This window comes from Channa argus, chromosome 2 (assembly GCF_033026475.1).
Source record: "Channa argus isolate prfri chromosome 2, Channa argus male v1.0, whole genome shotgun sequence".
NCBI classification, from domain to species: domain Eukaryota; kingdom Metazoa; phylum Chordata; class Actinopteri; order Anabantiformes; family Channidae; genus Channa; species Channa argus.
Genome location: NC_090198.1, coordinates 14,142,035 through 14,156,748, shown reverse-complemented (window position 1 = coordinate 14,156,748; position 14,714 = coordinate 14,142,035). Strand labels below are relative to the sequence as shown.

General features: G+C 38.4%; 1 protein-coding gene across 1 annotated transcript; it reads left to right on the top strand.

Annotated features, from left to right (window-relative positions):
* The first annotated feature begins 12 nt into the window (after window positions 1-12).
* ttc17 (tetratricopeptide repeat domain 17) lies at window positions 13-13,710 on the top strand. Its single transcript, XM_067495641.1, has 25 exons — window positions 13-273; window positions 929-1,018; window positions 1,253-1,422; window positions 1,574-1,685; window positions 2,747-2,878; window positions 2,973-3,082; window positions 3,992-4,139; window positions 4,511-4,650; window positions 5,158-5,318; window positions 5,765-5,877; window positions 6,069-6,221; window positions 6,553-6,668; window positions 6,865-7,021; window positions 7,163-7,234; window positions 7,580-7,804; window positions 7,923-8,142; window positions 9,649-9,768; window positions 10,144-10,424; window positions 10,581-10,734; window positions 10,829-10,949; window positions 11,276-11,435; window positions 11,938-12,021; window positions 12,472-12,591; window positions 12,705-12,848; window positions 13,001-13,710. Exons 1-25 carry the CDS (start codon window positions 73-75, stop codon window positions 13,130-13,132), a joined length of 3,636 nt encoding a protein of 1,211 aa, XP_067351742.1. The 5' UTR covers window positions 13-72; the 3' UTR covers window positions 13,133-13,710.
* Window positions 13,711-14,714: the final 1,004 nt, after the last annotated feature.

The following is a 14,714-nucleotide window of genomic DNA, read 5'->3' as shown; positions in this document are numbered from 1 at the left end:
CGTTCAGTGTTGTAGACCGGTGAGAACGTGAACATCGCTATCGCCACCGCCACCGCCAGGCCGGAGGCCGGTATGTGCTGCCACAGCCTAAAGCAGACAAAAATGGCGGACATCAGGAAAATCAGTCCTGATTCTTTACCCGGCCGTGTTAACAATTCACGGAAACCATCAATTCAGGGAAAGCTTTTCGTCTTTTTGTGCGTTCTCATAGTGGACTCCGGAGGAGCGACGACCCACTGGGTTGTCACAGAGGATGGAAAAATTCAACAGCAAGTATGTCAGTCAGCTAACGAGATCATTGCTCTGCTAACGATAGGTATCTAGCTGGTAAGGCTAGCTAATAATTTTAGTTTGCATTGTCAGTAACGCTTTGAGTTGAGGTTTGTTGACGTGATTTGAGAATCCCATTCGAACTCGTCAAGATTCGTGTGCTAGCTTCTGTGACGTTACATTGCGTTAAGTAACATGACAAGAGTGGTGTTTGCTTAAGTCGTTTAGCTTAACCTTAACCAGCTAGCGCTAGTTAACGTTTCTGAAAACTGACTTTATCGTCAGGTGGTTGAGACCAAGATGATCAAAACATTCAAGCACATGTCGGCGTTAGGAACATACCGGACTTAGTGTTAACGTTTGACATTAACGTTATAGTAAACTGCTAACGTTACCTTTTTAATGGTTAGTAACTAAGAGAGAAAGATTGTGTTTACAGTGTGTGACAGCCTTTGGGGCTCTAATGAGGTGACTTTGTATAATTAATATTGACGTTAGTTAGCGTGGACAGACCATTATTAACGAGTCAGGAGAACTTCAATAATATCATTATCATATCATACCTAATACCAAATTTTTACTCTGTTTGAATTTGATTCTTACACACCAAGACTTAGCAGACTGTATGTCAATTCTCACTAAACTGCTTTTGTTTCAGGTTGATTCGCCCTTGAATCTAAAGCATCCACATGACGTTGTGATATTCATGAGGCAAGAGACTCGAGTTAACTACCTCAAAAAGCTGGAGGTGTGTAGGTTTCACTTTGTGGGTGTCTTGTAAAAATGCCGTCACAGTGTTGTCACATGTATTTGAATTTTGGATTGGTTGCATTGTTCCAGTTCAGAATTAAAATGTTTAAATATTCCAAATTTAATATGAGGTACTGACAGAACGCATGTTAACAGTTTTTGCCATCACATAACTGTCCATTTTTGTCTGCATGCACATCCTCACTGATTTCATGTGGTTATTATTGAGCAGAAGCAGCTAGTTGCACAGAAGATTCATATTGAGGAGAATGAGGATAGAGACACGGGCCTGGAGCAGAGGCACTACAAAGAGGATGCAGACTGTGTCATGGCTAAGGTGCCCCTGGGGGACTTGGACCTTTACGATGGCACTTATATCTCCTTGGAAAGCAAAGACTTCAAGTAAGCACTCATCACTGGAAGTCATGCATAGTCAAATCATCAAGGCTTTGTTTTACACATACATGTCTTGTGTCTCTTTCTGATCATAATTGAAATTATCAGAAATTAAGATGATTAAATGGAAGTAAATTTTCCAATCTCCTCCTTGTAGCCCAGAAGATTTTTTGGATTCTCAATCAGGTCTGCCCCCAGACCTAGAAAAGCCCGACTGTGCCAAAGTGTTTGAACTCCCTTATAGTATCCATGCTTTCCAGCATCTTAGGGTGAGTAGAGGTCAAACATGTCAGTATTTTGCTTCGAGAGCTGCTGTTGCTGGCAGTGTCACAGCTTAGAGTTTAGTACTACAGCAAAACTGCACGATGGTTCTGCCAATGAAGTAAGTCAAGTAATTTGATTAAATTATCTATTTGGTGTCATCATTTAAAGTTATATTTAAAAATGATTTTTGAGGACAAGTGATTGTAAACCATAGCGGTGCAATGACGAGTTAACCTTAAGGTAATGCTCAAAGCACTGCACAAAACATTTTAATTACTTTAAATTAGTTTAAAATAATGAATATTGCAGTGTAAGGGAGAGCAAGCAGAAGTGTTTTTATGTTATTGCTGGTTTCCTATCAGGTGCAGAGATTTAACATAACATAACTTTTTACAACCTTAGCAGATCATTTTTACTGTGCTTGCTGTTTGTTGTTGTAGTTTGTTGCGCTCATTTGGAGCACTTTGTGTTAACTTAATTCTGAGCCTCGAGATCTAATGTTTATCCCAACGTTTGTCCGACACCTTGCTTCCACCTGACTAGATAAAACACAGCAAGAGAAGCACTGACACATTTCTGTCAAGATGGCCACGCTGCAATAATCTCACCAAAATAAAAATAATTGTGATGCACTTTGCAGTCCACAAATTAGCCTTCCTAGGTTTGAACCCAGACCTGAGTCTGCCATTGATCACTGACCTAAATAAGTGCCATCGTACACCTCGTCAGTTCACCCTTTAGGCTCTTTACCGTTTTTTTGGTCCCTAGGAGATCCCCTCTGAGAGACCCAGCTAACATTCCAGTGTATCAACAAGGTTGTTAGATACTATGTAAAAGATTTCTTCCCGGGGCCACATGTCAAGACACATAAAAGTGGACACGTGCATGTCCCTGTAATTTTTCAATTCCAACATGAGGTAGGTAGCAATTATAGGACAGTTGCTAGAAGAAGATGTTAGAAGTTTTGATAGGAATTAAAAATATTATTAACTCTGCTACCTACTATTATTTGTGCAGTCTTTTGGTTTGATTATGTGCTAAAATTGAGTCTTTTTCTTTGTTCCAGGGTGTGCAGGAGAGGGCAAACTTGACCTCCCCACTTCTTTCTAAGGAGGATCCCATTTTTAGCTCGCTGTCTCTTAAGCTGGGCCGCAGTGTCGATGAGGTGGGCCATCGCATCCATCAAGGTTTACTAAGGGTAAGGTGAATTGTATAATATCTGGATAGCAGATTGGATGTGTTGTGTGAGTCTAAGATCCTTTGTCCAATTCAGCAAAACAATGTTGTTCCAGAATTCGTCTTCCTGGATTATGTACAACATGGCATCATTTTATTGGCGTATAAAGAACGACCCTCAGAGGGCAGTGGACTGTGTGGTTCGAGCTCTGCATTTCTCCCCAAGGTACTGCCAGAAGGATACACAGCATTTGCACTAGTACAGTGATGGTAAACTTTTACCCCTTCAACGAAACACTGTTGTGTGAAAACACAGACCCAGCCCTTAAATATCTGTCCTCTGAAGGACAAAACTGTGCTGCAGTTAAATCTGCCTAAACCTTTTCTTTAATTAGGCAGTACAGCTGTGCTGTGGTTAACTTTAATGAGTAGGAAACATGCCATTCATAAAATGCACTCTACAGCAAAATCTGTTTTTGAGTATAACAAAAGCGAACTAGTTAATTAAAACAGACAATTATTTCTCACTGTAAGGAGAATTGTTGACCAAAGCAGCAGCTTTCCAAAACCTGTCTCAACTCCCCCAAAACTTAAAAACTCCTAAAGCTCACAAATGACATCAATAAAGTATGGGATATTGACTAAATTGCTGAAAATCTGAAAAGGCAACTGTTAAAACTTCACAAGTCTACAAGTCTACAAGTTGGGGACAATTTTAAAAAATCTGAAAATAAATCACTTGATTGTTTTAAGCAAGATGCATTTTCTTTTGTTAAAATTTTCTCTTTCAATTCACAATGTTGGCTCTATTTCATTTAGAAATAATAAAAGGGTAGAAAAACACTCCTGCCTGTACATTTTTTTCATTATGCATTATTGAAAGTCTCCTTACTCTAATTGATCATGTCAGTGTTTTAAGCTGCAGAACATAATAGTGTTTGGATCAATGAGCTTTATATGACCCTGATATTATTGGATAAACCTTTCTACTTGATGAGGCACTATTGCTCTAATTTCTAACATTTAATTGTAAAGAATAGTTTTGAAAAGTAGATCTAATTACTGTTGTTTGTTTGATAATGACATTGCTCCCATATGTCTACATTCCCATGCTGTGTATATGTTGTACTTGTAGGCAGCACAAGGATGTAGCCTTGGTCAACATGGCCAACATCCTGCACCGTGCCCATTTTTCAGCAGATGCTGCAATTCTCGCCCATGCTGCTCTGGACCTTAGCTCAGATCTCTTCACCAGCCACTACACCTTAGGCAACATTTATGCTGTAAGTCAATAAAAAAATACAAAATCTGAAGCAGAGATATAAAATAACAGAATTGCCATCTCGTTACCTTTTAGTAGTATTACTATAACAGTCAACACTGTACAATACTGAACTTGTTAGTAAACTTGCATCGAGTTACACAAGATTAAAACTTTTTTTGTTAATAGGGTGTAGTGTGTGAATGTTAAAGTAAAAGCATATAAAACAGAATAGTCTTATTGTCTTATAACCAAAAATGTATCCTGCAAAGTCTGGTGTTGATGTACAGTATGCTTCAACAAAGCTTTATAAATGTGGGTAGCACATGTTTTAGACATGTTTTGTTTTTATCCATGGGCTTTATAACGTGTCCTCTTTTGCTCTGGTACTAGATGCTTGGGGAATACAACCACTCTGTCTTGTGTTATGAGCAAGCGCTGCAGGCCCAGCCAGGCTTTGAGCAGGCCCTAAGGAGGAAGCATGCTGTGCTCTGTCAGCAGAAGCTGGAGCAGCGTCTGGAAGCCCAGCACAGGTAGCCAAGCATGCAATTAGACACTTCAGGTACTTTGGTCATTTTAAAGGAAGTACTGCATAATAATAATAATAACATTAAAATATTTCAGAGATGTAAGATATTCATTATGATATCAAGATGTATTCAAACTTAACTGATTGCAGACTACTGAGAGAAATAAACAGTAGCAACAGTAAACACTCAACAATTCTAATAATTGTTTCTACTTTCTTAAAAATTGTTTTTTTTTTAAATACTTACTGTTACAATACTGGTGTTTGCAAACATTCTCTATTCCAGTTCAAACAGTGACTGGCCAAAGATTTTATAAAAACATTTAATTAAGCCAATATACTTCTCTGTAGGGGAATTCTTGCACTGCTCTGCTCTGCTCCACAGGGCGCATGAGTCCCCAGTGATGGCAGAAAGACAGTGTTTTCCATTTGGAGTATTTTTGCAGATACTCTGTAATGGAATGCTGCCAACGGCTTTGTATTTCCAGGCCTGATATTGTTGTATTTGTAGATCCCTTCAGCGGACACTGAATGAGCTAAAGGAGTACCAGAAGCAGCATGACCACTACCTTCGCCAGCAGGAGGCACTGGATAAACACAAGCTGCTGCAGGAGGAACAGATCCTGCACAACATTATCCATGAGACCCAGATGGCTAAGGAAGCCCAGCTTGGTATGATGCTGTGCATCACGATATGATCAAACATAGAACCCATACAAAAATATTGAGATGGTCTAAAGTCATATTTCAGTTGATGCATTTTAAGATTAAGTATACAGCCAACTAGAATCTTAATTGAAGAAAAGCTTATCAGTTCAGCTGATAAAAAACAAAGTATTGACTATGCCAGTTGTGATTTGGCATAAATTGAGGTTTTGACGAATCTAAAAAAAAGTGACATCACATAGCAAGTGTTCTGCAGTGAAATTATATTAATTTGGAGAGGTTAAAGCTTTACCTTTAGCTAGCCAAAAAAGAAGTAGCAATGCTGTAAAGTCAAGATAAATGTGATTGCATGGAATGCAGAAGTTCACGTACTTATTGGATTTGATTGAAAATATGTGTTGTCTCATTAATCTAGTGTTGACCCTCATGCATATTTTTCATTTGTGCTCAAGGGAATCATCAAATGTGTCGGCTGGGTCAGCAGCAAAGCAGTCTTCATTGCCCCTATGACCTGCCTGTGCGCTATCACCGGGGAGATCTGTTTGAAAGTGTTCACTATGTCCAAGTGAGTCTTTTATATCACCCCGGTAATGACATTTACCAGAAGACTTGTGTTCGTATAATTTTACCCACAGAGAGAATTTTAACAACAATGCACTATCTTTAAATCAATAGAAACAAATATGATGAAAAAGTCCTTTTTACTGCCTTCCAAGTTCTGGTTTTAAGTTATTTGTTTTTTTTTATTGTTCATAGTTTGGAGAGGAAGTGTCAGTGGCATCCAGTGTTGCTCTTGTCTCAGAGCGCAACTCAAATCAGACAGCAGCCAGCCTGCAGTTGCATTCTTCTGTTTCTGGAGACCTAGACCCTGCTGCTGCTCTCTGGGGTGGTCATCAGGATTACACAAAGGCAAGTTGATAGAACTGCATGCAAATTAACAATTTGTATGTTAACTTTGGGACCGTGGACTATGCCTACAACCTCATGCCACTAGGACAAATGAAAAGGTCTTCAGTGGAAATACTTACATTTAGTGAATTTGAATCAAACTTTCTGTTCAAAAGACAGCTGTGTTGTACCTGTCCAACTATGTAATGCTACTGAAGAGACATTTATGCATCTGAAACTGTCTTTTGGCTTAGTCTGTAAACTCGTGATAGCACCAGTATTGGAACCTATTATTGTAAATACATTATTGTTTTGGAGAACATGACTTACTGAAAGCATGTTTTTGCATCAGGACATACAGAGAATGTTGTGGCCTCAGAGGACTGACTGTTCAGATAAGTATCCAAGTGTTCCACCTGCTTACCTGCTGCCAACCTACTATCTTCCACCTGAAACACAGGGTCTGAGGTCAGTACACAGTCCCAAACGGGGTTATTTTGTGTATATATGTAAAAGCAGCACAGCTACATTCTGCTTGAGTTTAAATGGTCTTCAAAACTGCTTGAACTATCAAAGTAATTCATAATAATTGTAAACTGTAGTTAGGAAAATAAGAGTGGCCAGAATATACATGTGTAAAATATGTCTAATTGGTAATATTCAGCCCAGTGGCAACTCTACTCTATGGAAAGGACGGTTCTGCTCAGACAGTAGCTATGCCAGACTGTGGTCCCATTCCCCAGCCATATCCACCCCTCCTGCCTGCCTCACTAGACTGGTTGCTGGAAGAAAAGGAACGGCCAGATCCCTTTTCCTCACAGGTATTGTGTTTTTTTTTTTTTTTCTTCTCCTTTCCTTTTATATATTTTTATTTGTATTTATTTATTTATTTAATTTTTTTGTTGGGTATGTGAAACTTTAAAGTACAATATCCAATCATGATTAACACTATGTGATTTCAGACACTCCAAGTACGCAGTGGAGGGTGGACACTGAAGAAGATTGGGTCCAGAATAGCTCAAGCTATGAAAGAAGTAAGTTCGTTGAAATGTATTATTGTGTCCATAGCTACTACTAGCTCTTAGCTAGCTAAAAATCTGGGTGAAACCCATCAATCAAATAGTTTTTCAGTGCACACTGACGCCGAACCCACCTGTCAGTAAGCGCCACATAGGACACACGTAAGATCATCAGATCTCCTGGTGATCTGGAGGAGTTTTTCAGTTAGAAGCAGAGAAATATTTGAATATAGTGAAGTTTAAAATCATCAATGTACATTTACACCGCAAGCTAAAGCCAGAGAAAGCAAGTTGAAAATTGGTTAACTTGCTCTTTAAGTAATTTTGAGCTCTAACAGAAATTTGGTTATGTGCATATAGGCCACTATACCACGCTGGCAGGTCCACAATGAGGCCGCCCTATTCTGGCAAGCTAGAAGCAATGGCAGCCATGCTCTGCAGTGCCTACGCCAAGCATTGAGTGCAGCTCCACCATCCCACCGGCATTTGCCCCTCACCAATGCTGCTAACCTGCTGCTACACCACGGCTTGACCACCCATGCACAAACGCTGCTGGAGCACGCATTGGCACTCAATGCGTCTGAGGTAAAGACATTTTGATAAATAAGCTGCAGAGTTTTAACAACGGGTTAAAGCCAAAGCTGAATGTCAGTCTTCACATATGCATCAGCTAATGTTCCCTTATTTTGTTTTTCACCCTCAGCCACACACCCTGCTCAGCCTGGTGAACGTGCAGTTGGCCCAGGGCAATGTGACAGGTGCTCTGGCCTTGTTCCGCCATATTCTGGTGATGGCCCTTTCCTCCCCCCCTTCATTTGCATCCTTTGCTGGCTGTGAACAGTGTCGCACCACCCTACCTCTGCTGCGTTGTCTGCAGTTCTACCCTTCCCTTTATAATCTTTCACATCGTCAGCCTTGCTCACGTGAGTAACTCAAAAGCATACAAATTTATTTTATTTTTTTTGGTATCTATGAAGTATAATGGACTTAGTGGAATGATGACTGGACAGAATGTACTAATGTTTGTTTGTTATTTAACCATTATTGAAGCTTCACGAATTGGCAATATTAAACTGAAATTCAGCCATGAATACCTGCTGTGACAACACAACTCCAACGTTTATTCTTCAATCTTATAGAGTTGATGTGAGAAACTAGGATTGTGTTGTACTTCTGTTGTGAACCTGGACTCCACTGTCTTCTTTATTCACATTAGTGGGAGTAAAACGGAAAATGCTTTGAAGTGGAGAAATTTTGCCACTCAATAATTTAAGCTGCAGAAAATAACTGATGCCAAATTTAGAAGGGTCTTTATTTTGGTCTCCAACACTAAATATTGCTCTCAAAAAAGCACACCAAGTACACGAGGGCACATCGACACTATAAAAAATATATAAAAATCCACCCACCTTAAGTTGGGGCAAAGGTTGAAATAAACACAGAAAAACTGTGTTACAAAGCTACTTTGTTTGCTTACGTGTTACAAGGCTAGCCCTGCATTTTGGCCCTTAAGTAATTAACAACTACAGATGACGGACGGGCCATATAACAGTCAAATTTTACAGCAAAACATTATCATAACAAGGCTTTTTTTCATCTTCTGACTTTTCAGTTGGAAAAGGCTGCAATAATTGCCTTTTAGTTAAGTCATACTATTGCAACTTGGCATTATTAAAAACTCCACAAAATGTTATTGTGATCTCAACATTATTCATTACACGGTACCCAGATGATAGGCAGCATTTTTCCAGTGTGTTATTTTCCAATTTTGGTGTGTCCTTGCAATTATAGCCTCAGTTTCCTGTTCATTGCAAACAGGAGTTACACTCAATGTAGTTGTCTAGTGCTGTACAACATCTGCTTCAAGGTTCTTCAAAATGTTCTTCTGCAAACCTCAGTTGTTACAAGTGATTATTTGAGTTACTATTACCTTTTTATCAGCTCAAACCACTGGACATTCTCCTCTGACTTCTGCCATCAACAAGACATCCTCACTGCTCACTGGATATTTTCCTTTTTTCAGACTGTTCTATAGAAACCCTAGAGATGCAGTTTCTGAAATACTCAGACCAGTCCATCTGGCACCAACAACAATCATGCCACATCCAACGAGTCACTTTAAATCAGTCTTTCTTCCGAGTATGCCAGTATGTTACTTTCTATCCAGGAGAGAACTGTTCTCAGAGAGCTGATTGAAAATCATTGCTCTGCCTTTCTTTTGGAACACAAGTAAAATGATATTACTTTAATTCTAAGTAAAACGTGATTTCATTATTCCCTATGTTTAAGTGATAAATCACTAATGCTCAAATTTCCATTACTAAAATGTATATGATTAACAAAAGTGTTTGAGAATAAACTTAACAATTATTAGATCTTTAATCAAGCTGTAAGGTGTGAAGTAATCATTCTCCCTTGACTTGGTGCAGAAGGTGCTGCCTGCTTGGCCGAGGAGGATTTTGGTATACACCTTGAGGAATGGGAGGGCAGTGAAGAGAAGCAAGATGCACTATCCATTTCTACTGTGGAGGACTCCTTGCTCTTCGAGAGTAAGAATGTGTTTTTTGTGACATACTCTTTGGCAATAAGAAGTTTTGCACAGGTATCACAGGAAGTTTTTCATCTATGATAAACATGCAAACTTCTACAGTACACTATGTCTGATTTTTCTTAATGATTGCAGTGTGATCGTCATTAGATATGTACCTGCCTCTGAATGGCTTCCCTCAAAAGCGTCCAAAATCATTTCTTTGAGTTAACTGATCTAATGTCTGTGTCATATTCCTTCACTTAATATTATCAAGACATAAAATTATTGATCAGACTCCCAGTGTTGTTTTTTCCTGAATAATTTACCTGTATTGTATTCAAAACTACTCTTATTAAATATACATTTCTTTCTTCCCATCCATCCCTACTTTCAGAGGTTATCTTGGACAGTAATGGGTCAGATGAGACAGATGAACAATACCAGGCCTCTTCTTCTGCCTCAGGAACAGCTAAAATGACTACCTCATTTGGAGGTGGAAGAATGGAAGGGGATGAGGAGTGGCAACTGAAGGAGGAGCTCATGGGAGCTTTTGAGGGCGCACTGGATGTTGGAGGCAAAAGGGGGGACCTACGAGGTATCCGGGTGCTAAAGAATGACCGTGCCAGTGGTGGGCCCTGTTTTGGAAACTGTGAGGATGATGAGGGAGCAGAGTGGGTGAGTGTGCAGCTTTTTTATTTTTTTCTTCAGAATTGAATTTGATATTATATTATTATTATTATTAATAATAAGCATTATCCATTCGGCATAGTTTATGTGATTGATGTGTGCATAAACAAGCTGAATGTGTTGGTGCTTCTTATTGTGCATCAGATCACCTTCCAGGTAAAGCGTGTTAGAAAGGCTAAGCTGGATGGGATGGAGAGTGTCGCCAGCTCTGATGACAGACAGAACAAGGAGTCATTGTCAGGAGGACACTCTGTCTTGGAGATAAGTGGGCCAACCATCCCATCGCCTGGTCCTTCAGGTATCATATGCAACTGCTTTTTACACAGGAAACACAGAGGGGATGCATTACCCAACTGAGAGAATTGGTGTCATGGTTTTGTGTGTATGGGCAGGTTGCTGGAGGGACTATACAAGTCTGGGTTGGCCAGGGCCAGAGGAATGTCAGCGGACACGAAGGGTGGACCTCACCACTGTAGCCAGCACATGGTTGGCTGTCTCTGCCAAGAACATTGAGTAAGATTCTCTGTCATAGTCATGTTTTCATGTTTTGTTATGTAATAATATAATTAGGCTTTTTTAAAAAAAGGTAAAGTAGATTTGCTATATCCCTGTAAACTTTGGAACTTTGACCATGTAAAAACAGTCAGTTTTGACATTGACATTTTGTAATGCATTTTCTTTTTGATCACAGTATAGTTGGAACTTGTGTGAAAAATAATGTCCACAAATTTCTGAGATGTGTAAAGGGGAAAAAAATAAAAATAAAAAAAAGGTCTATTGACATTCTGAATTTATGGTCTTTAGGTTTGATTTGTTTTCTCTTCACGGTCTCTTTGCAGCATCACCGAGCACATAGACTTTGCCACTCCACTCCAGGAGCCAGCTGCTGAACCTTTATGCAATGCCAACCTTGCTGCCAGTATGCACACCCTTGACCACCTGGCAGGAGTGGCCAATCGTGCTGCCATCCACTACACTGGAGAGAGCCAACTGCGTGAGGTAGGCTGAGGCAGAAGTCACATACTGAATATGCAAAAATGCACTTAATTGTTTCCCTCTTATTCTTGCTTATTAAATAAGTGTTCATTTGTAAAAAGTATTTCACAGCAATGATAAACCAACGGAATAACAGATAAAGGTTGATTGTTGATGGAAACTAGTGTTAAAGTATTGAACACCTTAAAGTGAGTTTTAGTTCCACACTTTCACTTCCAAAAACAATTTACTGTAATTTACTCTATTGTATTGCAAATCTGCAATTTGTTCCAGAGGATATAAGAACTTGTGCTGGATACCACAGAAAAATAAGAAAAGGTCCAGGTATCTATGGTAACTAATATCTAAACCTAAACATCCAGGGGTCATAGATCCCTTTTTAAAGACCGTGCGACAGCTCTTGATAATGTACATAATTGACAGCCAGATCATTATAAAGTCAGTGCAGGACAGCCTGGCTTCTTAGTCAATAGTTTCACATCTCTCTTCTTGTCCTAATCCACAGGTCCTGCAGAACCTCGGCAAAGATAAGTTCCCCCCTCAGTCCTTTGAGCAGGTTGGCACACGCATTGCTAAAGTTCTGGAGAAGGTAAGGTTGGTTGGAGAAGCGTTGGCATTGAAATAACATCCCTCTGAATATCACTCTAATTGTTTATCAAAAAATAATATTCACATACTCATAGAATGTAAAACAATTTTTTTCTACTTCGGGTCAACAAATTATTTAAAACTTTTTTTTGCCTTCCCACAGTTCTGCTACTGTTACATTTTGTGCAAATTTAAAGGGTCACAAATTATAAAAAAAACTTAATTCTGTTTTATAAAAAAAAATTTTCTCTTAAGAAACCCTTCCAAGCTCTGCTATCAACCCTATTCAAAACACATTGCTTTATTCCAAAACTGTATAAAAACCTCACTCTACTGAAATTTCTGTCGGTTCAGTTATATGGTGTATATGAACTTACTCTTTATGCCAACAACAAATGCCGAGTAGACAACAATTTTACCTATCCTCCCTTCCTAATCTCCTAAACTGTAGAATCAGACATCATGGGTATTATCCAGCATGGCTGCACTCTATTGGAGAGTAAAAGGTCAAGGCAAGAGAGCTATTGACTGCCTACGGCAGGCCCTCAACTACGCCCCCCATCACATGAAGGCAAGTTAGACATCAGCTGTTCTCATCACTTTCCCAACATCATAATTTTATTCAATAACAAATTGTGTTTAAACATGAAAACACGTATCGCATTTTCTCCACTTGTGAACCAGGATGTTCCCCTAATCAGCTTGGCCAACATCTTCCAAAATGCTCGTCTATGGGAGGATGCCCTTACAGTCGCCCGTATGGCAGTAGAAATTGCCCCACATTTCGTTGTGAACCACTTTACCCTGGCTAACGTCTATATAGCAATGGTAATGGCTATAGTCAAATTTTCTATTGCTATTTGCTCATTATTTGTTTCCTTGTAGTGAGATGACATACTTGTCAGTTTTTAATATTTGAAGAGTACATTTCTTTTGCAGTAGGGGAGGTTGAATTGTTGTGGTTCTGTTTCTGATGACAGGAAGAATTTGAGAAAGCCATGCACTGGTACGAGTCTACCTTGAAGCTGCAGCCGGAGTTTGCCCCTGCTAAAGATCGACTGAGAACCATTCAGTGTTACCTGCTCACCAAGAGGGAACGGCGTCAGCCCTAAACCCACTCTACCAGTTTGGTCCTTATAGTACCCAGCCATCATCCAAACACCAGATGAAGGCCACATTTAGCTTGGAAGTTTAAGAAACTTGAATTTTGCTAAAGGTGAGGTATTCTGATTCATATTGCGCTCTAACTACTTACATAATGAGGTCTCAAACGGTTGAAAACTCTTTTCTAGGTTTGCTTGACTTGCAAAGATGAAGGTTTAAAATAATGATATCAAGCTCCATTTAATTCTTCTGGAATATTTTGTTATTTGGTTAATTATCCTGCGGAGAAATGAATTTGAATTGAATATATGCCCTCATTGTTTCTGCTTCATAAAATGGATGGGAATTCTCAGTTTGCACTTTTATTTTTTTCTTTATCATTCCTATTTATATGGGACCTAAAGTTTGATTTTGCTCCAAGCTAATTTAAATGCAGAAGAGAAAATTAAGTATGCTATTACATTTGCTTCTTAACTTATGGAAGTCATCTGGCAGAAAATGGATTTGCCTTTGACTGTCTATTAAAAATACTTAAAAGTGGAATCTGTATTAAATGTACAGTATTAAAGGCAACGTGTGAAATTTATTGTTTCTGTGTCACTTCATTGTCTTTGGGAATCAAAAACAGTGTTTGGACTCATTTTAAGCCTAAATTAACAATGTTGACAATGTAAAATTTCACTGTTATGACTTTACAGCTGCCCCGTATGAATCCCAGATTAAAAATTACCATAAACATGACTGTACTTCCACTTAAGATTTTAAAACCAGCCTACTGGGGGCACTGTGTCCCCTTTTTAGATATTTTCTTTTTATTAATTATTACTTTACTCTTACTCTCTGATGTCCAAATGCATTTTGTATAGGACTCAATGTATTTTACTAAAGCTACAACAAAATAGCAATGCAAATAGTTGCAATATCTCTTTTTTTTTATTTTTTATTTTTTTTATTTTTAAACAACCAAAAAGTAATATACTGTGATTCAACGTCCACAACTGCAGCTTAGGTATCACATCAAAAGGTGTAAACAGATTTTTTTTTTTTTTTTCACCAAATATTTTTTAATTGAAATAACTTTACCTTGCTTTAATTTTAATGGCAGTAAAATTTTACATCCACGCATCTATTTTAATAACTAAAAAAAAAGAAAAGGCTATAGCTATATATTTTTTTTTTTTAACATATGCATATCTAACATAGAAGAAATATCTTTTAATTACATCTCTGACTATTCAGTCAGAAAAGGCTGAAATAATCTTGTAATTTTTTTGCGGTTCTTTTCTTAGACACAACAAGCACCTTTTTTTTTTTTTTTTTTTTTTTAAACTTCAGGTTTATGTTTTTTGTTTTTAATATTATAAACTTCAAAAGCTGCAGAGTTTGGTATTCATAACCTGATAATTTGTTAACTTTATGCTGCAATTTACTTGTAAATAAACATGTTAGACACAAATGAAAACCTGGCATTTAAAATCTGTCTACAGTGGTGCAGAGAATACACCAAGCATCATAGAAAAAAAGGTTTAACAGTGCATCTATTGACACAAAACTTGCATCCATAGTATCTGTGTGAAACTGCACATTTTG